Genomic DNA, 26545 nt, shown 5'->3' on the forward strand with positions numbered 1-26545 from the left:
TAAATATGGACAGATGTGGAACATGAATTCGTAAGCATCATAAATTAAAATTAGACAATGTTTTGGGCTGTACAACTACTGCGAACAATAAAGCGCTACTTTATTATCTTTCTTCAGCTTCTAACAGGATTTCTATTTGGTTTCATTAAAATGTCACTGTTTCTGGCTATGCAGTTCCAGTGGATTTCATGTTAAAAAACATTACTTGGGATTTTTGTTTAGGACAACCTAGTATAATCTAATCCTCGTTTAATGTTATGGTCAATACAGACCTGCTATGCAATATATACCCTCCTTCCTGCTTTGACTGGGTCATACTCTGCATTGCTGAAATAAACCACATTGTTTGGTTTCTCTCACTTTTGCCAAATTCTCCCACCATTCAGTTTGTCTGAAATCTAATTTCACTTACTTGGTTCTGGTGATCTGAGGCTCATGTGTGAGATGTGTACCAGTGGACAATCCGATGTCCTGTGACTCTTCTTCAGGATCCCCTTTTATGCAGGATATGTTGATTTTAAGCTTTGCACTTAACTCATTCCTGCATTGTCTCTTGTCGGGTGATGTGCCAATGCAGAATCTGCTGGCCTCTGACTCCTCTTCAGCTTTCCCATTAAGGGGTGATATGCCACTAGCGTTCTTGTCCAGATCAGGCTCTGCACTTAACTTGTTCCTGCACTTTCTTTTGCCGGGTGATATCCCAATGCAGAATCTGTTGGCCTTTGACTGTTTTTCAGCTTTGCCATTGAGGGGCGATATGCCGCTTGGGTTTATGTCCATATGAGCCTCTGCACTGGATTCTGAATTGCGCTTTGCTTTAGAAAGGAATTTCATGACCTTTGGCCTTGCTCCTATTTCCCTGTCATGCATTGCACTACTGATTGGTGGTTCGCTGAAGGATCTGGTGTGATTCATCTCTACCCCCTGCAGCGAGTGCAGATTTCTGCGAGGAACATGAGCAGTGTTGTCAAGCGATGTGCAGGAGCTCTGACAAAGTGAAGAAAGCCCATTCAGAGCAATATATGAAAGTGATGACACAGTTCACACATGTTTTAAGATACTTTCTTTAATTTAAAAAGCAAAAGGAATTTACCATGTTTAGTTCTTTGTCTTTCCTCTCCAATTCTAGGTTCAAGTCATGTGACGATGGTTCTTGGTGCAGCTTAGCTCTCCGTGCGCTGGTCATTGTGGTTCTACAAAAAAGAGATAATGCAGTGATATGTCAAAGCCGAAGGCCATGTCAGTGTGTGTGCCAAGGATCTGAAATGTTTATACTTGAGGAGTTCTTTCTGATGTGCTACTTGGAAATGCTCATTAAGTGATTCAAAGCTATTACTGACTCCTTCTGGTTACATATCAAATGACCTGAAACACTCAGATACTCAGCACAAAATAAAACAATGCTGTACTCTCAGAATATGAGCAAGATTCATCCTCAAGGTGGTATCAGAACTTGAACAAAAACTTCCCAGACTTTCAATTGGGTGCTAAAGACTCAGAGCAACTGCCTTGCTGGGGGAGTTCCTGGTACCCACACCTGAGCAGGCCCTAATGCACCTCTTTAAAGGGTGGAGATGCCAAATACAGCATTACAGAGAAGTAGGAGAGGATCCCTCTTTCATGGTATGGCAGCTGCTATCCTGTGTAGTTGCACACTTAGGGCCTCATCACGAGTTGGGCTGTATCCCGCCTGTAATAGTGCCCGACTGTAATAGCCTTAGCACCCACCGGTCCGGCTGTATTACAGCCGGATCACGGGTTGGGCGTTAACGGTAAATCCCCATTCCCCATTGGGTCCATTGGATCCAATGGAGCATTTTCAACAATAACACTGCAGGCTAATACAGTTGGCGGTAATACCGCCGAAAACAGGGATTTTCTCCTACAGAAAAAACTGGAGGTAACAGCCCATTTAGTGCCCAACTCGTGATAGGGCCAGCCCTTAAATGCAGTGGTAATACCGTTACCACTGCATTTAAGGGCTACAGCCCAACTCATGATGAGGCCCTTAGTGTGCACCAGTGCAGCAGATAGGTGAAGCTTTTACCTAACACCATGCACTTCACTGATATGTGCTGGGTGAGGGATACAGGGTGCTATGCCCATTACTCACTAGTGTAGACAGCAGTGTTGACACTACACTTGCTGAGGTCTTCATTGCCTCTGATGTGTGTATGTATATATATAAATAGAAATAAATATAGGCAGCAGGAAATGAATGAAAAATAACAGAAATATAAAGTAATCTGTTATAGAAGCGTTTTAATAAAGAACAAATGTTTGCGCAAGAGAGCAGCCAGCTTTGTGTTTAGTGCCCCACCTGGCACTTGTTCACGCTAAAAGAACAACATATTGACATATATTTTATAGGGCAGTGGTCGCCGCCCTATAGTTAAGTGAAACCATTGTACATAGACTTTTCACAAATGTCTGTTGTTAATAACCTTTGACTCGCTGGACGGATTTGGATGACATGTTTCAAACAAAATGTTTGTCATGTGCCCCCCGCAAACTGGAAATTCTGGGAACAATTTGTTAAAAAATGAAAAAGACATTAAGAAAACAAAGAAACGCTATTTTCAGGCCTACTACCATTCATTTTCCCCATAGAGAAAAAGTGCAATTGTGGGAAGCCATAGCGCGAAAACATCTAGGTGAATTTGGTCCAAATCAAAGACAACTTGGGCTCAAATCATACATTCCTTGACTGGTTTTGGGAAAAATCTGACCAGTCTTTTTTAAAATATTTGACAGAGAAGGGGGTGCCCCATGCTCCTAAAAACTTTTATTTACCTCAAATGAAGCTTTGTAGCAGAGTCTGAGATGCTTTTCAGAAATTAAAAGCAGGTCTTTCTTCCCAATATTCTATTGCTAATAACCTTTGACTTGGTGGATGGATTTGAACGAAATTTTCCAAACAATAAGTTTGTCAAGGGTGCTCTCGAACTGGATGTTTTGGGGGCAATTCATAAAAGAATGAAAAAGAATTAAGAAAACAAAAAAATACAGTTTTCAGCCTACTCACAATCATTGTCACATGGAGAATAAGCGCAGTTATTGAACGGCCGTAGGGTGAAAATCACTGGTTTGGACCAAATAAGAAACAACTTGGGCACATAGTGTTAACTTAATTTCCTTGACTAGTTTGGAGTAAATCCAGCCAGAAGTTTTTAAAATATTCAAAACGTTTATATATATCGGTCTTGCTACTTTGCAACAGAGAGGCTCAGAGGCTTTTCATTATTTTTTTTTTCTCAATGTAAGCGATTCCTGCGATAAGCCAAAAATAAAAACTTACTACACTATTTGGAGGAGTCAAAAGGATGCAATCACGCTTTGAAATGAACTCCCTCATGAACTTAGAGAGTCTAATAACCATCTCTCTCAACTTCAAAGAGAGACTCAAAACCCTTCTGTTTATGTAGTAACTCCCAGGGGAACACTGACTGTTTTGAACAACAGAGCTCAGTTGGCCTGTCCGTAGATGCTATATAAATACCAATACCCATAGCAATAGAAATCACATCAGAGGTCGGGAGTAAGAAAGAAGACACCATGTGAAGTTGGGGATTTGGAGATGGGTTGGGGAGCCAGTTGCAGTTACAACATTGTTTGGTTTATCTAAGGAAGACTGCAGGAATCTCGTGAGATTGCTACAACAACGCTGCAAGACCTGCTCAGACAAAATTGCGTCACACGAAGCAATGAGTGACAGAGGGTAATGGGAGAGGGCTAGTGAGGCAATCAGAGTTATTGGAAATGATTACTGTGAATTTATCGCAGGAATAAGGAGTTTAAAAAAAGGTTTGATATCTGCAGAACCTACATCTACTGGGCAGCGGGGCATGGGTGTTTGGTAACAAACTAATGGTGACATGGCCAGTGGCGATGGCTAGTGGGCCCAAAAGAAAACTATTTGTGCAACATGTACAGTGGCCATGGCTAGAATGTCCCGGGAAAACTATAGTATAACAAAACCATTCAAATTCAGTGGAAACATCAATTAAGGTGACCAAATTTAATGCAACAAAACCCTTGAAATTGAGAACTCGCAAGACAAGCACTCAAGCAGGTCCACCTTAACTATGCGCCCCCTGTTGCACAGCGTATGCCAACAATGATGACATCACACATGTCATCACCGATGACATCACTGATGGCATCACTAATGATATCACTGATTGGATCAATGATTACATCATATATGAAATTATTGATTATATAAGTTAGAATACTTTTTTCACCTCTTTAGATAAATATTTTATTTTCGTACACTTAATAACAACATGACATCGAAAAATACACTGATACAGGAGAATCATATGAGTATGCGTGGAACATTAATTTGTCGAACTTATCAATATACAATTTAAAAGAACAATTTGTAGTGTCATATAAAATGGTTTCAATTTCATGTATTAGTAAGCAAATACAATTTAAATTTACAATTCTCCTTATAGTAATAACATTACATGAACACATTCATTCCTAAATGACAAGTTTTATAAAAAATAATCACATATAAAAGAAAGCATGTACATGTGTGCATTGTTGTAGTATAGTATTTAAGAATTTGAAGTTTGGCTAATATACACAAACATTTGCTACTTATACTACATAACTACATTTATAGAAAAGAAATTAAGATTAGAAAGTAAATATTTAATTATAGACATGTCTATTTTATTACTGATATTTTAGTCATTTCTTTTTAAAATAAATTATTAATTTGTTTTCCAATATAATATAACAATTACCTTCCAAAGTACATACATGCTTATATACTACTCTTCATTGTAATTTTGACTGTATGCACCTACAATTATGCACTGTCCATTACATTTAAGGAAACAAGTGCAGAATACAATGTAGTGTGTAAGTATGAAATATGTTCATATTTGTTATGTAGCAAAACAGTCATATTTCAAAACGTAGTTAATAAAATCAGTGATATCAGTGATATTATGCATGATGTCATTAGGAACACTATCATTGATGTCATCATTGATGTCATGTGTGATGTAAATAGTGGCCACCAGTGATGTCATCATTGTGGTCATTTGCTGCGGAACAGGGAGTGAATAAGTAAGGTGGACTTGGCTTAAAATACGAGTCCTGCATTTCAGGGGTTTTGTTGCATTAAATCTGAGCACCTTAACTCTCTCTTAACTAACGTTTTTTCACTGAATATATATATATATATCACATGGCCACGGTAGTGGCCATGTAGTTATGGTTAAGTTGCTGTTTCTATAGGAAGAGCACTTTTTGGGCGGCTTATATATTACATGGCACGGTAGTGGCCATGTAGTTATGGTTAAGTTGCTGTTTCCATAGGAAGAGCACTTTTTGGGCAGCGTATAACTTCGCTCTCCCTGGATGAATCCTCACCAAACAAGTATTTGGGTCACTCTAAATTTTTTTGAAAAGTTTGGTGAGGATTCGTCCTGGGGGGGCAAAGTTATAGGGGGGGTCCCAAAACTTTTTTTTTCCCATAGACGTAATGGGAAAACGAATTTGCTTGCGTCTACAACCCAAACCGCTGGACGGATTTTCACCAAATTTGGACCAGGAGCAGCAGCTTGGTCCGAAAGCGTGCTTTTGCAAATTTGGTGAAAATCCGTCCATTAGTTTTTTTTTAAAATGACCAAAAAGTAGGTAAAAAAAAATTAGTGATATCTGTGTTCGGTCCGCGGACGGACTTCCCTGTTCGCTACGCGGACAGGACGGTGATTGGGTCAGCAGCTTGCGTGATGTCCGTGGACATCTGACGTGCTCTCTCATTGGATGCGGTGAAAGTGTGCAGTGCGTCTGGCTTCAGAGATGCCCGCCATCTTTCTTTGCCGCATGAGAGGCTTTGTCAGGTCAGCAGGAGCGTGTCTGTCTCTTGTTCCTTCCATCCCCGCTCATGCCTGTGTCTGCACCACCCCCCGCTCATGCCCCGTGTGTCGTTTCTGTCCCCCCACCCCCGCTCATGCCCCGTGTGTCCTTCCTGTCCCCCCACCCCCACTCATGCTCCGTATGTCCCCTGTTCCTCCAGCCCTCCGCTCACGCCATCGCACACGGTGGCCAGCGGAGGGTCGAGGAGCGGGATCTGCCGAACGAACTCATGTACGTGCGGCATGTCTGTGTGTTTGTTCGTCCCCCCCACCCTCGCTCATAACCGTGTGTCTCTAGCCCTCCCGCCCACCCCCCGCTCATGCCCCGTGTGTCTCTCTCCCTCCCTCCCACCCCCGCTCATGCCCCGTGTGTCTTTCTCCCTCCCCCCGCTCATGCCCCTTGTGTCTCTCTCCCTGCCCCCCCACCCCCGCTCATGCCCTGTGTGTCTCTCTCCCTCCCCCTCACCCCCGCTCATGCCCCGTGTGTCTCTCTCCCTGCCCCCCGACCCCCGCTCATGCCCCGTGTGTCTCTCTACCTCCACCCCACCCCCGCTCATGCCCCGTGTCGGTGGCCAGCGGAGGGCCGAGGAGCGGGATCTGCGGCACGAACTCATGTCCGTGCGGCATGTCCGTGTTTTTGTTTGTCCCCCCAGCCCCCGCTCATGCCCCGTGTGTGTCTCTATCCCTCCTGCCCACCCCCCGCTCATGCCCCGTGTGTGTCTCTCCCTCCCCCAGCCCCTGCTCGTGCCCCGTGTGTCTCTCTCCCTCCTGCCACCCCCCGCTCATGCCCCGTGTGTCTCTCTCCCTCCCCCCACCCCCTGCTCATGCCCCGTGTGTGTCTCTCCCTCCCCCCACCCCCGCTCATGCCCCGTGTGTGTCTCTCCCTCCCGCCCACCCCCCACCCATGCCCCGTGTGTCTCTCACCCCCCCACCCCCCGCTCATGCCCCGTGTGTCTCTCTCCCTCCCACCCACCCCCGCTCATGCCCCGTGTGTCTCTCTCCCTCCCCCCCACTCCCGCTCATGCCCTGTGTGTCTCTAGCCCTCCCACCCACCCCCGCTCATGCCCCATGTGTCTCTAGCAATCCCACCCACCTCCGCTCATGCCCCGTGTGTCTCTAGCCCTCCCACCCACCCCCCGCTCATGCCCCGTGTGTCTCTAGCCCTCCCACCCACCCCCCGCTCATGCCCCGTGTGTGTCTCTCCCCTCCCCCACCCCCTGCTCACGCCCCATGTGTCTCTCCCCTCACCCCGTACTCATGCCCTGTGTGTCTCTAGCCCTCCCACCCACCCCCCGCTCATGCCCCGTGTGTGTCTCTATCCCTCCCACCCACCCCCCGCTCATACCCCGTGTGTCTCTATCCCTCCCACCCACCCCCCGCTCATGCCCCGTGTGTCTCTATCCCTCACACCCACCCCCGCTCATGCCCCGTGTGTCTCTATCCCTCCCACCCACCCCCCGCTCATGCCCCGTGTGTCTCTATCCCTCCCACCCACCCCCCACTCATGCCCTGTGTGTCTTTCCCCTCAACTCGTACTCATCCCCCGTGTGTTTCTTGCCCTCTTACCCACCCCGCTCATGCCCCGTGTGTCTCTATCCCTCCCACCCACCCCCGCTCATGCCCCGTGTGTCTCTATCCCTCACACCCACCCTCCGCTCATGCCCCGTGCAAATTGTACGAAGCAATAAAAGAGGAAATACAGGACAACACATCAATCCTGGCTTCTATGTCCACGAAAATCACCCAAATAGAAGGCTACATCACTGCATAAGAAGAAAGGAATATCGGACATCATAAAGGCTGGGAAAAAGAAGTGGAGGACCTTAAAAAACAAATTGAGCTTTTACCAAGGGAGAGGGGCCAAAAGGAGTTGAGAACCATGAGAAATCAATTAGAAAAGACAGAACGACGAAATTGTGGACAACTCAAAGAAAAAGCAAGAGATAAAGGAAGCAAATGAAGAAAGTCCAAAAATCCAACACTTATACCCAATTAAATCGGGACTGCTTAACCACCCTCAAAGAAAAGTCCCAGTGGTACTAAAAATAGCGAATAATGACAAGATTCAGAAATCGTCACCGGGAGAGAAGGCGAAGCAACCGGAACCATCAAAGGCAAAGGAAAAAAAAGTAAAGAAAAACAAGGAAAGCCAAGAAGATACACCGAGAGTGACAAACAGAGATAAAATGAGGAGCTCCCCACGATCGGTAAAAGATTTCATGTGCGATACAAATTTGATGAATCTATCCCAACACTGGGAGACCGCCTCAAACAACTCAGTGCTTGAGGTGAATATGGACCAACAAACAAAAGAACAGAAAGAACCAGAGAAAGAAATCGAGAAACCCCAAAAGCACAAACAAGTAAAGGATTACAAGAGGAACATGAGAGACAAAAGAGAACAGTAGTAGGGGAACAAAAAAAGAAGAGGGAAGAGGGACTTAGGTCTCCTAGAGACCAAAGAATGAGACGACAAAGTCGACCACAGCGAATAGAGGCCTCCAAAAGCTCAGAGGATCATCGAAGAACAGATTCGCCCAAAGCAAAAAAACAGGGACGACAAAGTCCACCACAGCGAATGGGGGCTGCTAAAAGCTCAGAGGATCGTCGAAGAACGGATTCTCCCAAAGTAAAAAAACAGGGACGCATTTTCAAAGTCGAACAACTTGATACAAAAAAGGGATACATGATTCTGAACAGGAAGACGATCTTGAAACTAATGAGCAGAATGAATTCGCTGAAAAAGATAAAAACAGAAGAAATCTTGTTAGTAGAGCCATATCAAAGAGGAAAGATCGCAAAGGCTTACATCCATGTTAAAGAAACTAGCGTGCAACACACAGATGATAACGCAATCAGAGAAATGGAACAAAACGGGTTTGGGCTGACAGAAATAAAGAGAGAAACGCCAAGAGAGAAGAAAGACCACCTCTACAACCAGAAAGGAGAGAGAGAATACCACTATACATCACGAACAGAAGAGCGTTATCGAGACAATAGAATCTGTAAAGGCTTAGAAAAAAAGGGTTATGACTCGGAGAGGGAGTATGTACGACTAGAGGATAAAAAACACAATAAAAGATGGTATGGTGAGGAGAAAAGCAAAGATAATAAGCAATCAAAGAATGAACATAAGGAACAGTACCAGATGAATGCAGCGCACGACCAAGAGCCGAAGCGCGACACTACTATCGCCAACATAGCATAGAACGAACCACTTACCACAACCGAAACGAGAGGTCAGGCAAACCAGCCCCGGTGGAAGCAAGCAGTACGTGAGAAGGCACAGGTCCATTGGCATGGATAAGAGCAGCACTGAATTTAAAAAAAGAGAACTAGCAATCAAAGTTGTTAGCGGCAGCTATGGTGGGTGAACAGAATGACGGAAAGCAAGATGAAAGTAAGAAGTGCTTTGTTTTGGGATCATGGAACACAAGGGGGCATGTTCATTTAACCAGACCTGGTTACGTCGATTTAGGTTCACTAGACATTATATGTCTACAAGAGACTTGGCTGCAAGAAAAACCCTGCCTTGACGGCTTTGTAGTTGAAATATCGTCGGCAAGCAAGGGTGTGCTAGGCCGCCCATCGTCAGGCCTGTTGACAGCCACAAAAACGGGAGTAGGCTTGGCAACACCGACTAAGCTACACGAATCGTATGAGACGTTAGTTACGCTGACCTCATGGACCGACCAATCTGAATCGGGGATGAAGGTGGACAAAAATCAACTCATCATAATAAACACATATTGGAATCCACACAAAATGGCAACCAAAATCTATTGCGCCAAAATGGCAGAAGTAATAGACTCACTCAACGCGGAGTACGAGAATGCGGACATCATTGTCTGTGGAGATTTAAACGCGGATTGTAGTGATGGGAGTAAAGAAAAGAAGTTGGAGAAAGTACAAGGAACGACCCGTGAGAGAGGTATTGCATGGGGGGCGTTGGTTAAACCAAGAAACCTTCATAACATCGCAGCGGTATTCCCCAACCAAAAGAATATTCCAACGTGGGAGAACATGAACGGCAAAGCAACACTGGACTATATTTTTGTGTCAACGGAGTTCTTACCAATGATCGAAGAGTACGAAGTCCATAGAACAATGCACAGTGATCATAATCTCCTGACATGCAAATGGCGAGGAGCACAAATGCAGAAGCATGCATACAACTATAACCTGGAGTCTAATATCCAACAATCGAGAGTCCGTTTGTCGGAAGAAGACATTAGAAGAATAACAGATAAATATATACTCCCAGACGCAGCCAAGGTACAAGTGCCTGTAAATCGACCAAATTATCTTCCGCTGTTAATGCCATACAGAAAACCAGTGGGAAGTCAGGCAAGGAAAAAGCCAAGTGCAACACATGTCTATGACAAACAGGTGGTGGAAAAAAGAAAAGAGGTCAGGAGACTAAGAAAAATAGCTAAAAAAGAAGACCACAAGGAAGCCTAGGAAAATTGGCGCATTGAGACTAAGAGGTACAAACACTGGATAAAACACCACAGGCTACAGTTGTACCAACAAGATGCCGAAAGTATGTTGAAAAGTCTCAGTTCCAAGAAATCTAGTGACTTCTGGTCAATAATCAAAGCAGCAAATCCTTCAAAACCACCAGAATTGGTAAATGCGGTTTCTGAGACAAGCTGGAAAACATACCTAACGGCCCAATTTGAGCGCCCCAAGCCAAAAACAACTATCGAAAAAGTAGATCCAAAAGTCCCTTGGGTGGACGTGGCGAAGGTTACCGATATCGAAAGGACAATCAACAGCTTAAAAACATCAAGGGTGCCCGGGCCCGATGGATTGACCAATGTGGACCTGAAACAAGCTTCGAGCGCTTGGGCAGTCATAATAAGCAAAATCTTCACGCATTGCGCTCAAACAAAAATGGGACCCGGAAACATGGTTAAAGGCTATAATTGTGCCGGTGTATAAAAAAGGTGGAAGAGATAACCCGGAAAGTTATGGGCCCATAGCCTTGTTAGATATTGTGGACAAAATCTACGCAACGCAGCTGCTGGTGCACTTTAGAATGTGGGCTAAAAGGGCACCCTGCTTTGACACCTTCCAGACAGGGTTTCAGAAAAATGGAAGTACGACAATAAACATCTTGATGTTACATATTCTGAAAGCGAAAGTAAGAGAAGGATCTCCTAAAGTTTACCTGGCGTTTGCAGACTTATCGAAAGCATTCGATAAAGTGGACCGAGAAAAACTATGGTCAAAACTAAGTGACTGGAAATGCCCAGCGTCCATCACGGGCCCGATAAAAGCTTTACATGACAACACAAAGATCAGGGTGAAACTGAGCAAGCAAGGCATCTTGTCGGAAGAGATTGCAGTCCAACAAGGTGTTAAACAGGGCTGCCCATTAGCCCCGGCCTTGTTCATCGCTTTCTTGGGGGACTACCAGAAGGAGGATGGAAAAGATAAGAGCTTTCCCACCGAAAATTGGCAATAGTAACATCTCACGTCTTCTTTATGCAAATGATGCCATCATTATCGACCAAACGCCTATCGGGCTGCAACGAAAATTGACAAATCTGGCAAGCTATATGAGAAGAAATAATTTGGAAATTAATACATCAAAAACAAAAGTGCTGGTTCTCGAGAAAACCAGAAAGAAGAGATTGAAGGAGCAGAAATGGCATTTGGAGGATACAAAGCTGGAAGTAGTCGACAAGTTCAAATATCTAGGGGTGACCATGGAGGGGTCACCGGCTGATAAAGCCATGCAAGACCAGCTATGGGACAAGGTGAAAAGACTCACAGCTCAAGTAAGATTGATTGACATGCCCCGTGTGTCTCTATCCCTCCCGCCCACCCCCCGCTCATGCCCCGTGTGTCTCTATCCCTCCCGCGCACCCCCCGTTCATGCCCCGTGTGTCTCTATCCCTCCTGCCCACCCCCGCTCATGCCCCGTGTGTCTCTCTCCCTCCCTCCGACCCCCGCTTAGGCCCCGTGTGTCTCTCTCCCTCTCCCCCACCCCCGCTCATGCCCCGTGTGTCTCTCTCCCTGCCCCCCAACCCCCACTCATGCCCCGTGTGTCTATCTCCCTCCCCCCAACCCCCGCTCATGCCCCGTGTGTCTCTCTACCTCTCCCCACCCCCGCTCATGCCCCGTGTGTCTATCTCCCTCCCCCCAACTCCCGCTCATGCCCCGTGTGTCTCTCTACCTCCCCCCCACCCCCGCTCATGCCCGTGCAAATTGTACAAAGCAATAAAAGAGGGAATACAGGACAACACATCAATCCTGGCTTCTATGTCCACGAAAATCACCCAAATAGAAGGCTACATCACTGCATAAGAAGAAAGGAATATCGGACATCATAAAGGCTGGGAAAAAGAAGTGGAGGACCTTAAAAAACAAATTGAGCTTTTACCAAGGGAGAGGGGCCAAAAGGAGTTGAGAACCATGAGGAATCAATTTGAAAAGACAGAACGATGAAATCGTGGACAACTCAAAGAAAAAGCAAGAGATAAAGGAAGCAAATGAAGAAAGTCCAAAAATCCAACACTTATACCCAATTAAATCGGGACTGCTTAACCACCCTCAAAGAAAAGTCCCAGTGGTACTAAAAATAGCGAATAATGACAAGATTCAGAAATCGTCACCGGGAGAGAAGGCGAAGCAGCCGGAACCATCAAAGGCAAAGGAAAAAAAAGTAAAGAAAAACAAGGAAAGCCAAGAAGATACACCGAGAGTGACAAACAGAGATAAAATGAGGAGCTCCCCACGATCGGTAGAAGATTTCATGTGCGATACAAATTTGATGAATCTATCCCAACACTGGGAGACCACCTCAAACAACTCAGTGATTGAGGTGAATATGGACCAACAAACAAAAGAACAGAAAGAACCAGAGAAAGAAATCGAGAACATAGAAACCCCAAAAGCACAAACAAGTAAAGGATTACAAGAGGAACATGAGAGACAAAAGAGAACAGTAGTAGGGGAACAAAAAAAAGAAGAGGGAAGAGGGACTTAGGTCTCCTAGAGACCAAAGAATGAGACGACAAAGTCGACCACAGCGAATAGAGGCCTCCAAAAGCTCAGAGGATCATCGAAGAACAGATTCGCCCAAAGCAAAAAAACAGGGACGACAAAGTCCACCACAGCGAATGGGGGCTGCTAAAAGCTCAGAGGATCGTCGAAGAACAGATTCTCCCAAAGTAAAAAAACAGGGACGCATTTTCAAAGTCGAACAACTTGATACAAAAAAGGGATACATGAATCTGAACAGGAAGACGATCTTGAAACTAATGAGCAGAATGAATTCGCTGAAAAAGATAAAAACAGAAGAAATCTTGTTAGTAGAGCCATATCAAAGAGGAAAGATCGCAAAGGCTTACATCCATGTTAAAGAAACTAGCGTGCAACACACAGATGATAACGCAATCAGAGAAATGGAACAAAACGGGTTTGGGCTGACAGAAATAAAGAGAGAAACGCCAAGAGATAAGAAAGACCACCTCTACAACCAGAAAGGAGAGAGAGAATACCACTATACATCACGAACAGAAGAGCGTTATCGAGACAATAGAATCTGTAAAGGCTTAGAAAAAAAGGGTTATGACTCGGAGAGGGAGTATGTACGACTAGAGGATAAAAAACACAATAAAAGATGGTATGGTGAGGAGAAAAGCAAAGATAATAAGCAATCAAGGAATGAACATAAGGAACAGTACCAGATGAATACAGCGCACGACCAAGAGCCGAAGCGCGACACTTCTATCGCCAACATAGCATAGAACGAACCACTTACCACAACCGAAACGAGAGGTCAGGCAAACCAGCCCCGGTGGAAGCAAGAAGTACGTGAGAAGGCACAGGTCCATTGGCATGGATAAGAGCAGCACTGAATTTAAAAAAAGAGAACTAGCAATCAAAGTTGTTAGCGGCAGCTATGGTGGGTGAACAGAATGACGGAAAGCAAGATGAAAGTAAGAAGTGCTCTGTTTTGGGATCATGGAACACAAGGGGGCATGTTCATTTAACCAGTCCTGGTGACGTCGATTTAGGTTCACTAGACATTATATGTCTACAAGAGACTTGGCTGCAAGAAAAACCCTGCCTTGACGGCTTTGTAGTTGAAATATCGTCGGCAAGCAAGGGTGTGCTAGGCCGCCATCGTCAGGCATGTTGACAGCCACAAAAACGGGAGTAGGCTTGGCAACACCGACTAAGCTACACGAATCGTATGAGACGTTAGTTACGCTGACCTCATGGACCGACCAATCTGAATCGGGGATGAAGGTGGACAAAAATCAACTCATCATATTAAACACATATTGGAATCCACAGAAAATGGCAACCAAAATCTATTGCGCCAAAATGGCGGAAGTAATAGACTCACTCAACGCTTAGTACGAGAATGCGGACATCATTGTCTGTGGAGATTTAAACCCGGATTGTAGTGATGGGAGTAAAGAAAAGAAGTTGGAGAAAGTACAAGGAACGACCCGTGAGACAGGTATTGCATGGGGGGCGTTGGTTAAACCAAGAAACCTTCATAACATCGCAGCGGTATTCCCGAACCAAAAGAATATTCCAAAGTGGGAGAACATGAACTGCAAAGCAACACTGGACTATATTTTTGTGTCAACGGAGTTCTTACCAATGATCGAAGAGTATGAAGTCCATAGAACAATGCACAGTGATCATAATCTCCTGACATGCAAATGGCGAGGAGCACAAATGCAGAAGCATGCATACAACTATAACCTGGAGTCTAATATCCAACAATCGAGAGTCCGTTTGTTGGAAGAAGACATTAGAAGAATAACAGATAAATATATACTCCCAGACGCAGCCAAGGTACAAGTGCCTGTAAATCGACCAAATTATCTTCCGCTGTTAATGCCATACAGAAAACCAGTGGGAAGTCAGGCAAGGAAAAAGCCAAGTGCAACACATGTCTATGACAAACAGGTGGTGAAAAAAAAAAAAGTGGTCAGCAGACTAAGAAAAATAGCTAAAAAAGAAGACCACAAGGAAGCCTAGGAAAATTGGCGCATTGAGACTAAGAGGTACAAACACTGGATAAAACACCACAGGCTACAGATGTACCAACAAGATGCCGAAAGTATGTTGAAAAGTCTCAGTTCCAAGAAATCTAATGACTTCTGGTCAATAATCAAAGCAGCAAATCCTTCAAAACCACCAGAATTGGTAAATGCGGTTTCTGAGACAAGCTGGAAAACATACCTAACGGCCCAATTTGAGCGCCCCAAGCCATAAACAACTATCGAAAAAGGAGATCCAAAAGTCCCTTGGGTGGACGTGGCGAAGGTTACCGATATCGAAAGGACAATCGAAAGCTTAAAAACATCGAGGGCGCCCGGGCCCGATGGATTGACCAATGTGGACCTGAAACAAGCTTCGAGCGCTTGGGCAGTCATAATAAGCAAAATCTTCACACATTGCGCTCAAACAAAAATGGGACCCGGAAACATGGTTAAAGGCTATAATTGTGCCGGTGTATAAAAAAGGTGGAAGAGATAACCCGGAAAGTTATAGGCCCATAGCCTTGTTAGATATTGTGGGCAAAATCTACGCAACGCAGCTGCTGGTCCACTTTAGAATGTGGGCTAAAAGCGCACCCTGCTTTGACACCTTCCAGACAGGGTTTCAGAAAAATGGAAGTACGACAATAAACATCTTGATGCTACATATTCTGAAAGCGAAAGTAAGAGAAGGATCTCCTAAAGCTTACCTGGCGTTTGCAGACTTATCGAAAGCATTCGATAAAGTGGACCGAGAAAAACTATGGTCAAAACTAAGTGACTGGAAATGCCCAGCGTCCATCACGGGCCCGATAAAAGCTTTACATGACAACACAAAGATCAGGGTGAAACTGTCAGGCTGAGATCCTGGTGTCTGCAGAAACTGCTGAGCCCCCGACAATCCACCCAAAATGTGGCACTCTGAGCTGATACTATAAACTGCTCAGTTTACCTCACTTCCAGGGGAAAGGGGGAAGGAACAAATTAACAAACACCAGGCTGCAAGCTAAGACTAGCTGGTTCTTCACCTGTGGTAAAACATAAACATATAATACACCTTGTTATTCATGAGGCACTATACTAACCTTAAGTATCAATATCCTTTACCAAATAAAGTAAAAACCATACCTGGAACTTCTCTACAAAATGCCCAGAGAAGTGATAAGCTGACTAGACTTCCTTACTAGTTGACTTGAATCTCAACGATCATTCAGCCTTCTTAGTAGGTCCATGAATGTGAAATTAACTTTGCAGGTAATCTTCTTTAAACTCAAGAAGCTTGAACAAAGTCTTAAGTTCATTAAAAGTAAATGGAAGTTCTAGTGTTTCTGGAAAGTATTTATATTTCTTCTTATAAATTTCTTTTTAGAGTGTTTTTACTTAAATAAACAGTTCTTGAAACGTGCGTCAAAAATCTCACGTGGAAATCTCTTGAACTCGCATAGGGATCCAAACTGAGTGAATATCGTTGAAACGCTGTAGATTAAACCGCAGGAAAAAACCACACGCGATTAAACGAAAACACGCACACGCGCTGAAGTTCAACCGTGGGAAATATCCACACGCGCTTAGTCCAAGATGCGAGCACACGCGCTGACGACAAACCGCGGGTAAAAATCCACACGCGCTTAGTCCACGATGCGATCACACGCACACACGCTAAAGTCGGAAAAGCGGGAAAAATCCACACGCGCTTAAAACAAGATGCACACGCGCGGAAATCCAACCGCGGGTGGAAAAAACACACGCACAAGAGTATCACGCGACACCAAAGAGCTCGCGCTAGATACTCAAGCGAAGACTCTCACGCGCAGGCTTCTGTTAACGGAAAAACCACGCGCTTGATAGAAAAAGTAGCGTAGCAAAGCCAAACATGCGACAGCAATATAGTTCTTAGTAAATATTTTTCATATGAACTTGAAAATTAGATTAAATCTTCTACAATGACATTATAGAAAGAGTCTTGAGTTTTAAAAGGACTTATCTTGTGAAGAGTCTTTGAAACTTTTTTCTTCTTGGATAACTCGAAATCTTCTTACTCCTGTTCAGTGCCAAAATGAATCTCCGCAAGATTCCTGTTTGCTTTTCCAAAATAAGCCGCTCGACCGCTTGAAACTTGAAACCCCTGAACAAGTTAAGCAGGAGCAGCTTAATACACGACCTCTCAGCTGGGCAAAGATGATGAAAGGCAGTTTAGAATGTTCATTGTCTTCCCTATAAACAATCACCAGCCAATCAGAACTTAGACTGAGGACCTCCATCTTGGCTTGGGGCATTCTCCATAGACTGCAATGAATGTTAAGGGCAAAATTGGCTGTTTTAAAATTAAACTCATAATAACTTCCAAAAACCTTTCTATACTAATTTTCCCCAGACCTAATGTCTCAGAATATGTCACTGTATCCTAACAGTACCTGACAGTACCCCCCTTCTAACGCCCAGTCCCCGGGCCTTTTTTCAATGGAAATTTCTTATGGAATTTTTTAACCAAATGAGGAGCATGTACATCACTTGCTTTCTCCCAAGTGCGTTCTTCAGGACCAAAACCCTCCCAATCAATGAGATACTGTAGCTTTCCTCTCACTATTCTAGAGTCCAGAATTTTCTTAACTACAAATTCTTCTGAATCATCTTCCTCAAATACAACTGGTGAAGGAGTAGGTGTCAATCTAGTTCCTTTAACCACAGGTTTCAACAAGCTAACATGAAAAGTTGGATGAGTTTTCATATGTCTTGGTAATCTAAGGCGAACAGCCACTGGATTTATCACCCTTTCAACAACAAACGGCCCTATAATCTATACAAGTTCTGAGGGAACCGTCAGATTTTGGCACAAAAAACAATGGTGAGGCAGCCGGCGATTGAGAGTGCCGAATAAAACCCTTAGCCAAATTTTCCTTTAAGTATTCTTTCAAATAGTCATTCTCTTTTTCTGTCAGGGCATGAACCCTACTGCTAGGTAAAATAGCTCCAGGCTCCAAATCTATCCTGCAGTCAAACAGTCTATGAGGAGGCAACTCTCCAGCTTCCTTTTCATCAAATACATCCCAAAAATCTTGATAACAAGTAGGAAGTTCACCCACTACTGCTCCAACATCAAAACCTATTGCCCCTCTTTCTGCAAGTGAAAACGAAACAGAATTCACAAATCTTTCTTCCTCTCCATGACTTTTCCCCAAGAAACAATGTTCCTTACAACAAGTTGATTCTAGGGATACAATTCTTGCACTCCAATCAATTCTAGGATTATGCAGAGTAAGCCAGGGCATACCCAAGATTATTTTCAAGATTGGAGCATCAATTAATTCAAAAGAGATAGTTTCCTTATGACCTCCAGTTAACTCCATCTCAAGTACCTCTGTATTATGAGTGATTGGACCTGAAGAAAGAGATGTACCTTCAACTGCCCTTACCTGCTCAACTTCTTTCTTAGCCACTAAAGGAACACCTAAACTCTTTGCCAATCCTCTGTCCATAAAATTTCCTGTAGCCCCTGAATCAATAATAATTGGCCCAGAACCTAAAATTTTCTTTTCAAACATTAAGGATACGTTCACAGTTATATGAGGAACAGCTGTCTGTATCGTGTTAGCAACTTGTTGTACTCTGCCTGAAGAATTGAAGATCTTCTTGGAGGTAAAAGGACAGTTTTCAAGGAAATGACCACTCCTACCGCAGTATAGGCACAAATTATTCTCCCTTCTTCTTGTCTTCTCTTCCCTTGACAACAAACCTCTCACCTGACTCTGCAGCTCATTTCCCTTTGACTTAACTTCCCTGTTCACCACCTCAACCTTAGATCTCTCTACTCTTCCTGGAAACCTAATTTCCCCCTGAGAATGTCTATGCTCTAAACGTCTTTCGGTTAAACGAAAATCTAACCGAACCACCAAATCAATTAGAGCATCTAAAGTAGTTGGTCGTTCCAAAACACCAGCCAAAGCATCTTTCAATTCATCTTTTAAGCCCCGATAAAATAAGGAAGCCCTCTTCTCCTCTGGCCATCTACTCTCTAAAATTAAAGTTCTAAATTGAGTGATATAAGAAATCAACTCCTTTCCTCCCTGACGCAACTCCAGTAGTTCTCCATCTATCTCTAGAGATACCTGTCTCTTATCAAACATCTTTTTAAATTCGGCCTGGAACAGGGAATAATTATTCAAAGCCAAACTCTTTTGACTCACCAAGAGACTTCCCCACGCAGATGCTTCTCCTGATAAATAAGATAATGTAAATGTGACCTTGGAAGCATCTGTTGAAAATAACTCGGGACGACTTAAGAAATGTAATTCACACTGAGTCTGAAAAATTTGAAACTTTCTCGGATCTCCCAAAAAACGCTCAGGAGCAGCCAAAGGAACTGGCATAACTAAAGTTCTTAAACCACCCACCACTTCCCTTGAAAGTCTATGTTCTTGTTCTTCCCCTACTCTCACCAACTCAGGTGGGTTTCCTGCACCTTCCGAAACTTCCTTTTCTTGTATTTGTGTTACCTTTAAATTTAACTCATCTATTCTTTTATTAAGATTTGAGTGTTCTCGATGAGCCACCCGTAACTCTTCTCTAATTTCCCTAACCATTTCTCCCAACACCTCCATGGCTGTCTCGTCGGGGTTCATACAGCTTGGGCAGACTTTTTCTTTTTTATTGGCCTTTCATTCTGTCAGGCTGAGATCCTGGTGTCTGCAGAAGCTGCTGAGCCCCCGACAATCCACCCAAAATGTGGCACTCTGAGCTGATACTATAAACTGCTCGGTTTACCTCACTTCCAGGGGAAAGGGGGAAGGAACAAATTAACAAACACCAGGCTGCAAGCTAAGACTAGCTGGTTCTTCACCTGTGGTAAAACATAAACATATAATACACCTTGTTATTCATGAGGCACTATACTAACCTTAAGTATCAATATCCTTTACCAAATAAAGTAAAAACCATACCTGGAACTTCTCTACAAAATGCCCAGAGAAGTGATAAGCTGACTAGACTTCCTTACTAGTTGACTTGAATCTCAACGATCATTCAGCCTTCTTAGTAGGTCCATGAATGTGAAATTAACTTTGCAGGTAATCTTCTTTAAACTCAAGAAGCTTGAACAAAGTCTTAAGTTCATTAAAAGTAAATGGAAGTTCTAGTGTTTCTGGAAAGTATTTATATTTCTTCTTATAAATTTCTTTTTAGAGTGTTTTTACTTAAATAAACAGTTCTTGAAACTTGCGTCAAAAATCTCACGTGGAAATCTCTTGAACTCGCATAGGGATCCAAACTGAGTGAATATCGTTGAAACGCTGTAGATTAAACCGCAGGAAAAAACCACACGCGCTTATCCAAGGAGCGAGTAAACTCACACGCGCTGAAATTGAACCGCGAGAGAAAAAACCACATGCGCTTTTTCCAAAATGCGAAAACACTCACACGCGCTAAGTCGAAACCGTGGGAAAAAATCCACACGCGATTAAACGAAAACACGCACACGCGCTGAAGTTCAACCGCGGGAAATATCCACAGGCGCTTAGTCCAAGATGCGAGCACACGCGCTGACGACAAACCGCGGGTAAAAATCCACACGCGCTTAGTCCACGATGCGATCACACGCACACGCGCTAAAGTCGGAAAAGCGGGAAAAATCCACACGCGCTCAAAACAAGAGGCACACGTGCGGAAATCCAACCGCGGGTAGAAAAAACACACGCACAAGAGTATCACGCGACACCAAAGAGCTCGCGCTAGATACTCAAGCGAAGACTCTCACGCGCAGGCTTCTGTTAACGGAAAAACCACGCGCTTGATAGAAAACGTAGCGTAGCAAAGCCAAACATGCGACAGCAATATAGTTCTTAGTAAATATTTTTCATATGAACTTGAAAATTAGATTAAATCTTCTACAATGACATTATAGAAAGAGTCTTGAGTTTTAAAAGGACTTATCTTGTGAAGAGTCTTTGAAACTTTTTTCTTCTTGGATAACTCGAAATCTTCTTACTCCTGTTCAGTGCCAAAATGAATCTCCGCAAGATTCCTGTTTGCTTTTCCAAAATAAGCCGCTCGACCGCTTGAAACTTGAAACCCCTGAACAAGTTAAGCAGGAGCAGCTTAATACACGACCTCTCAGCTGGGCAAAGACGATGAAAGGCAGTTTAGAATGTTCATTGTCTTCCCTATAAACAATCACCAGCCAATCAGAACTTAGACTGAGGACCTCCATCTTGGCTTGGGGCATTCTCCATAGACTGCAATGAATGTTAAGGGCAAAATTGGCTGTTTTAAAATTAAACTCATAATAACTTCCAAAAACCTTTCTATACTAATTTTCCCCAGACCTAATGTCTCAGAATATGTCACTGTATCCTAACAGTACCTGACAGAAACTGAGCAAGCAAGGCATCTTGTCGGAAGAGATTGCAGTCCAACAAGGTGTTAAACAGGGCTGCCCATTAGCCCCGGCCTCGTTCATCGCTTTCTTGGGGGACTACCAGAAGGAGGATGGAAAAGATAAGAGCTTTCCCACCGAAAATTGGCAATAGTAACATCTCACGTCTGCTTTATGCAAATGATGCCATCATTATCGACCAAACGCCTATCGGGCTGCAACGAAAATTGACAAATCTGGCAAGCTATATGAGAATAAATAATTTGGAAATTAATACATCAAAAACAAAAGTGCTGGTTCTCGAGAAAACCAGAAAGAAGAGATTGAAGGAGCAGAAATGGCATTTGGAGGATACAAAGCTGGAAGTAGTCGACAAATTCAAATATCTAGGGGTGACCATGGACGGGTCACCGGCTGATAAAGCCATGCAAGACCAGCTATGGGACAAGGTGAAAAGACTCACAGCTCAAGTAAGATTGATTGACAAAAAATTTGGGAAATTCTCCATAGTGCCAGCGATAAAGTTTTACAAGGCGAAGGTGGTGCCAGCTATTATATATGGTATGGAAGCCTCTCTCAATATGCCGAACTCCATATGGCAAAAACTGGAAGGCCATGTGTGGAAGTCAGTACTAGGTCTACCTAAATCGACCTCCATGTCAGCAATTAGAAGGGAACTAGGCTTGGTCTCCCTCGCATCATCAGTGGAACAAAGCAAGATGAGACTTTACAGAAAAATCATAATGGCTGATTCTTTACCAATATATGCTATGATCGCGGAAGAACTCAAAAACGGAACCTGTAAGGCACTTAATAACTGGGCAACAACAATCAAAGAAGCTCTGAAAGAAATATCTTGCTCAGAAGAAGATCTAAGAATAAATCCGAATCGAGTAAAAACAAAAATCGAGCTAATGGATTTGTCACAATCTGTGTACCTTTCGATTCCAAAGGTGTGGTATTCACAGTCCCTACCGCAGATATCAGATAAACAACAAGACAACACTAACCTGGTCCAGTAGAAATTCGTAGAGAAGAATGAAAAGCTCCCCTCACCTCCTCTCCCCGCGCCGGAGAAACCCAGGTCGAGGAGGGGAAGTCAGGGAAACCCTCGTGGGGGAAAAAACCCTGTTGTACCAGGAACTGAAAAGAAGCGATGGGCGAGTCTTGATTCCCAGGAGTGACTTCGGGCATTGGACTTGCGATCGCGAACTATCCTGAAGAGAGAAACCAGATGGTGTTTTAGAAAAGGGAGAGGTTGCTGCAGTAGGACTCTGGTGAGCGATATACCTTTAAATCTGGATGTCTGTTGAGGGGGTGTAAGACGGCTTGCACAAAGGTTGTATTTTGTTCAGCGTGTGGTAGACAGTAACTCCCTGTCCTTGCAGAAGAGACTGAAGAATGGAGAAAGATTAGTTTTGGAATGAATGAAAGTATGTTGTATGCTGGGGGGGGGGGTACGGAACTATACGTACTGCAGAGTGTAGAACCAATGCCTTCGGTTTGAGTGTATGGAGAGCTGGTAGGGAAGAGGACCACGGGTAGAGGAGTGGAGCGTGGCCTCTGAAAACAGTAGCAACGCGCTGGACCGAAGACGCCGCCGAAGGAAATCCATTCTGCGAGGTTGGGGGTGGAGTCATCCGACACTCTCGGATTCGGAAGGCTGGAGCGCTGCTTTTCCTTGCTACCGCCATGTTGGAGGGGGTAGAGGCGATGCATGAAATTCGTCTCCACCTATGCCAGAAAGTCCACGTGAGCCGCCCCCTAGAGGGAGCGGACGTGACAGGATTGGATTTGGACAATTGATACTGCGAGGGAAAATAAGTTACTCACACATCTCCCGCCGATGTTCAATAAGGTGAAAACGCCTTTGAATTACTGCATGAAATTTCCGAACAAAAAGATGCGAGGAACATTTTTGAGAGCCAGATTAAACCTGCTGATGACCCACCAAATCCTAGCAATTCGGTCACCGAAGATGGATAATAGATGTCGCTTATGTAAGGACAAGGAGGAAGTGGAAACACTGAAACATCTAGTCCTAAGATGCCCCAAGACGAGGACAAACAGAGACATATATCTTCAATCCTGCCTGCAAGGGGTGATCACGCTAGATGAAGAGGCGGTGTGGAATAGGTTAATCTCAGGAGAAACAACGAGATGGACAATCACAACGATGAAATTGATAGATCTGGCATTCAAAATGATAGCCAGCACACAGACTAATATAGTAGAAGGAGAGGAGGTGATGTCATCGGCATCTTCAGCCACCTTGTCTCTCTCTGGAACCAGCTAAGAGGAAACAGAGCCCAGACATTGAGGGTTCGTGTTACTCGAAGTTTAACCCAAGATTTTTTAACCCCGCAACCCCAGCATCGGAGCGCACAAGCGCATCTGTAGAAGAAAGGTTCTTGTAAAAATCGTTAAACTCTTTTCGATTAAATTCAAGTAATCAAAAAAAAAAAATAAGAATGTTGATCTTGGTGCCTCAGAGTATTCTTCATTACTCTGTGCCTATTCTTCATCTCAGTATTGATGTTCTCAACATCAATACTTGTTACTTGTTACTTGTACTCTTCTTCGTCCCAGTTTCCACACAAGACTTGCATAGGTAGTCCTTACTCTTTCTCATCTCATTACTTTCTTGGGGGGGGGGGGGGGGAACAAATCCTCTACCCAACACAAATACATGGATCTGTGTGGGATTATGGGACCCTGTATAGGGTGGGAGGAGGAGGGAGGTTGGGATATGTTTTGGCATACTACATTCTATGGGGCAATCATACCTAGTCCCATAGGGGATCCCTCTCCATGAGATCCACCCTCTGAGTGCCACCCACAGGGGAACTATTAGGTAGCAGCCTCACCTCCCTGGCCTCATGGGAAAGGGCTCTCCCTAGAGAAGAAGGGGCGACATCTGAGGATTCATCACAATGGGTAGTTTTGATAACTTCCTGTGCCGCAATAGTTTACCAGTGCTTTTCACAAAAACTGCAAGAACTAATGAACAATGACAGCTATAAACATGGCAAAAATAAACCTCCCTGGACAGCTTCAGCTGGAGGTGGTAACCCTAATTTACATATATAACTAGAGAAAAAAAGGATTCTGTGCTGGAGCTGATCTGCACTACATCTATCTATTTATATTTATAAAAGTGAAAATGTGTGGGTGGCTGGGTTTGTGGCAAAACGTTCTTCCTTATACAATTCCACATTGTTTCACCAATCTATACCAAATGTTGCATAGTTACCTGTTAGGACCCTCTGGACATTGCTGGCTACATGACATCTGGACACCCCATCCCTTTCCCTAGATTTAAGCAAAACTCAGAATTTGTGGGTTTGTTGTTTGGCGAAGCATCGTTCCTTATACAATTCCACACTGTTTCACCAATCTGCACCAGGTTTTGAATAGTTAACTGTTAGTACCCTCCGAACATGACTGGCTACATAACATTTGGACACCCCACACCTTCCCCATATTTAAGCACCTTCACTCATGAGATGGTTGCCTGAAATCGGCGAAACATCAATGTGGTCGCAGAAGGATCAGTCCTCAACCGTAAACTCCACGGTTTCTGGGACATTTTCGGGTAAGGTGTCTGACATACCTCGAGCTCTTAGCTGGAGGTGAATCAGGTGTCCCATGTGAAAACTTGTACTTTGCTGGTGCACAGACGTGCCGGTACACAGTAAGGCCAGCACGTTAATTCTGCACCTGTGAAGTCGTAATGAGGCCCAATGACCTCCTATAAAAAGATCGTTTTTGAGAACTAGGCGTGTCATGTTTTATTCTGTACATGGAACTGACAATATAACTAAATCCATTAATCCTATATACAGCATGAATACATAAATACGGACAGATGTGGAACATGAATTCGTAAGCATCATAAATTAAAATTAGACAATGTTTTGGGCTGTACAACTACTGCGAACAATAAAGCGCTACTTTATTATCTTTCTGCAGCTTCTAACAGGATTTCTATTTGGTTTCATTAAAATGTCACTGTTTCTGGCTATGCAGTTCCAGTGGATTTCATGTTAAAAAACATTGCTTAGGATTTTTGTTTGGGACAACCTAGTATAATCTAATCCTCGTTTAATGTTATGGTCAATACAGACCTGCTATGCAATATATACCCTCCTTCCTGCTTTGACTGGGTCATACTCTGCATTGCTGAAATAAACCACATTGTTTGGTTTCTCTCACTTTTGCCAAATTCTCCCACCATTCAGTTTGTCTGAAATCTAATTTCACTTACTTGGTTCTGGTGATCTGAGGCTCATGTGTGAGATGTGTACCAGTGGACAATCCGATGTCCTGTGACTCTTCTTCAGGATCCCCTTTTATGCAGGATATGTTGATTTTAAGCTTTGCACTTAACTCATTCCTGCATTTTCTCTTGTCGGGTGATGTGCCAATGCAGAATCTGCTGGCCTCTGACTCCTCTTCAGCTTTCCCATTAAGGGGTGATATGCCACTAACGTTCTTGTCCAGATCAGGCTCTGCACTTAACTTGTTCCTGCACTTTCTTTTGCCGGGTGATATACCAATGCAGAATCTGTTGGCCTTTGACTGTTTTTCAGCTTTGCCATTGAGGGGCGATATGCCGCTTGGGTGTATGTCCATATGAGCCTCTGCACTGGATTCTGAATTGCGCTTTGCTTTAGAAAGGAATTTCATGACCTTTGGCCTTGCTCCTATTTCCCTGTCATGCATTGCACTACTGATTGGTGGTTCGCTGAAGGATCTGGTGCGATTCATCTCTCCCCCCTGCAGCGAGTGCAGATTTCTGCGAGGAACATGAGCAGTGTTGTCAAGCGATGTGCAGGAGCTCTGACAAAGTGAAGAAAGCCCATTCAGAGCAATATATGAAAGTGATGACACAGTTCACACATTTTTTAAGATACTTTCTTTAATTTAAAAAGCAAAAGGAATTTACCATGTTTAGTTCTTTGTCTTTCCTCTCCAATTCTAGGTTCAAGTCATGTGACGATGGTTCTTGGTGCAGCTTAGCTCTCCGTGCTCTGGTCATTGTGGTTCTACAAAAAAGAGATAATGCAGTGATATGTCAAAGCCGAAGGCCATGTCAGTGTGTGTGCCAAGGATCTGAAATGTTTATACTTGAGGAGTTCTTTCTGATGTGCTACTTGGAAATGCTCATTAAGTGATTCAAAGCTATTACTGACTCCTTCTGGTTACATATCAAATGACCTGAAACACTCAGATACTCAGCACAAAATAAAACAATGCTGTACTCTCAGAATATGAGCAAGATT

General features: G+C 43.9%; 1 protein-coding gene across 1 annotated transcript; it reads right to left on the reverse strand.

Annotated features, from left to right (window-relative positions):
• Positions 1–408: 408 nt before the first annotated feature.
• Positions 409–26301, reverse strand: LOC138472464 (uncharacterized). The gene is made up of 4 exons (XM_069610649.1): positions 26209–26301; positions 25528–26102; positions 1094–1193; positions 409–987 (listed from the first exon to the last, which is right to left on the reverse strand). The coding sequence occupies exons 1-4, from the start codon at positions 26299–26301 to the stop codon at positions 409–411; spliced, it is 1347 nt and encodes a 448-aa protein (XP_069466750.1).
• Positions 26302–26545: the final 244 nt, after the last annotated feature.

Source organism: Ambystoma mexicanum, chromosome 8, assembly GCF_040938575.1.
Source record: "Ambystoma mexicanum isolate Mex_15411 chromosome 8, UKY_AmexF1_1, whole genome shotgun sequence".
Classification (NCBI taxonomy): domain Eukaryota; kingdom Metazoa; phylum Chordata; class Amphibia; order Caudata; family Ambystomatidae; genus Ambystoma; species Ambystoma mexicanum.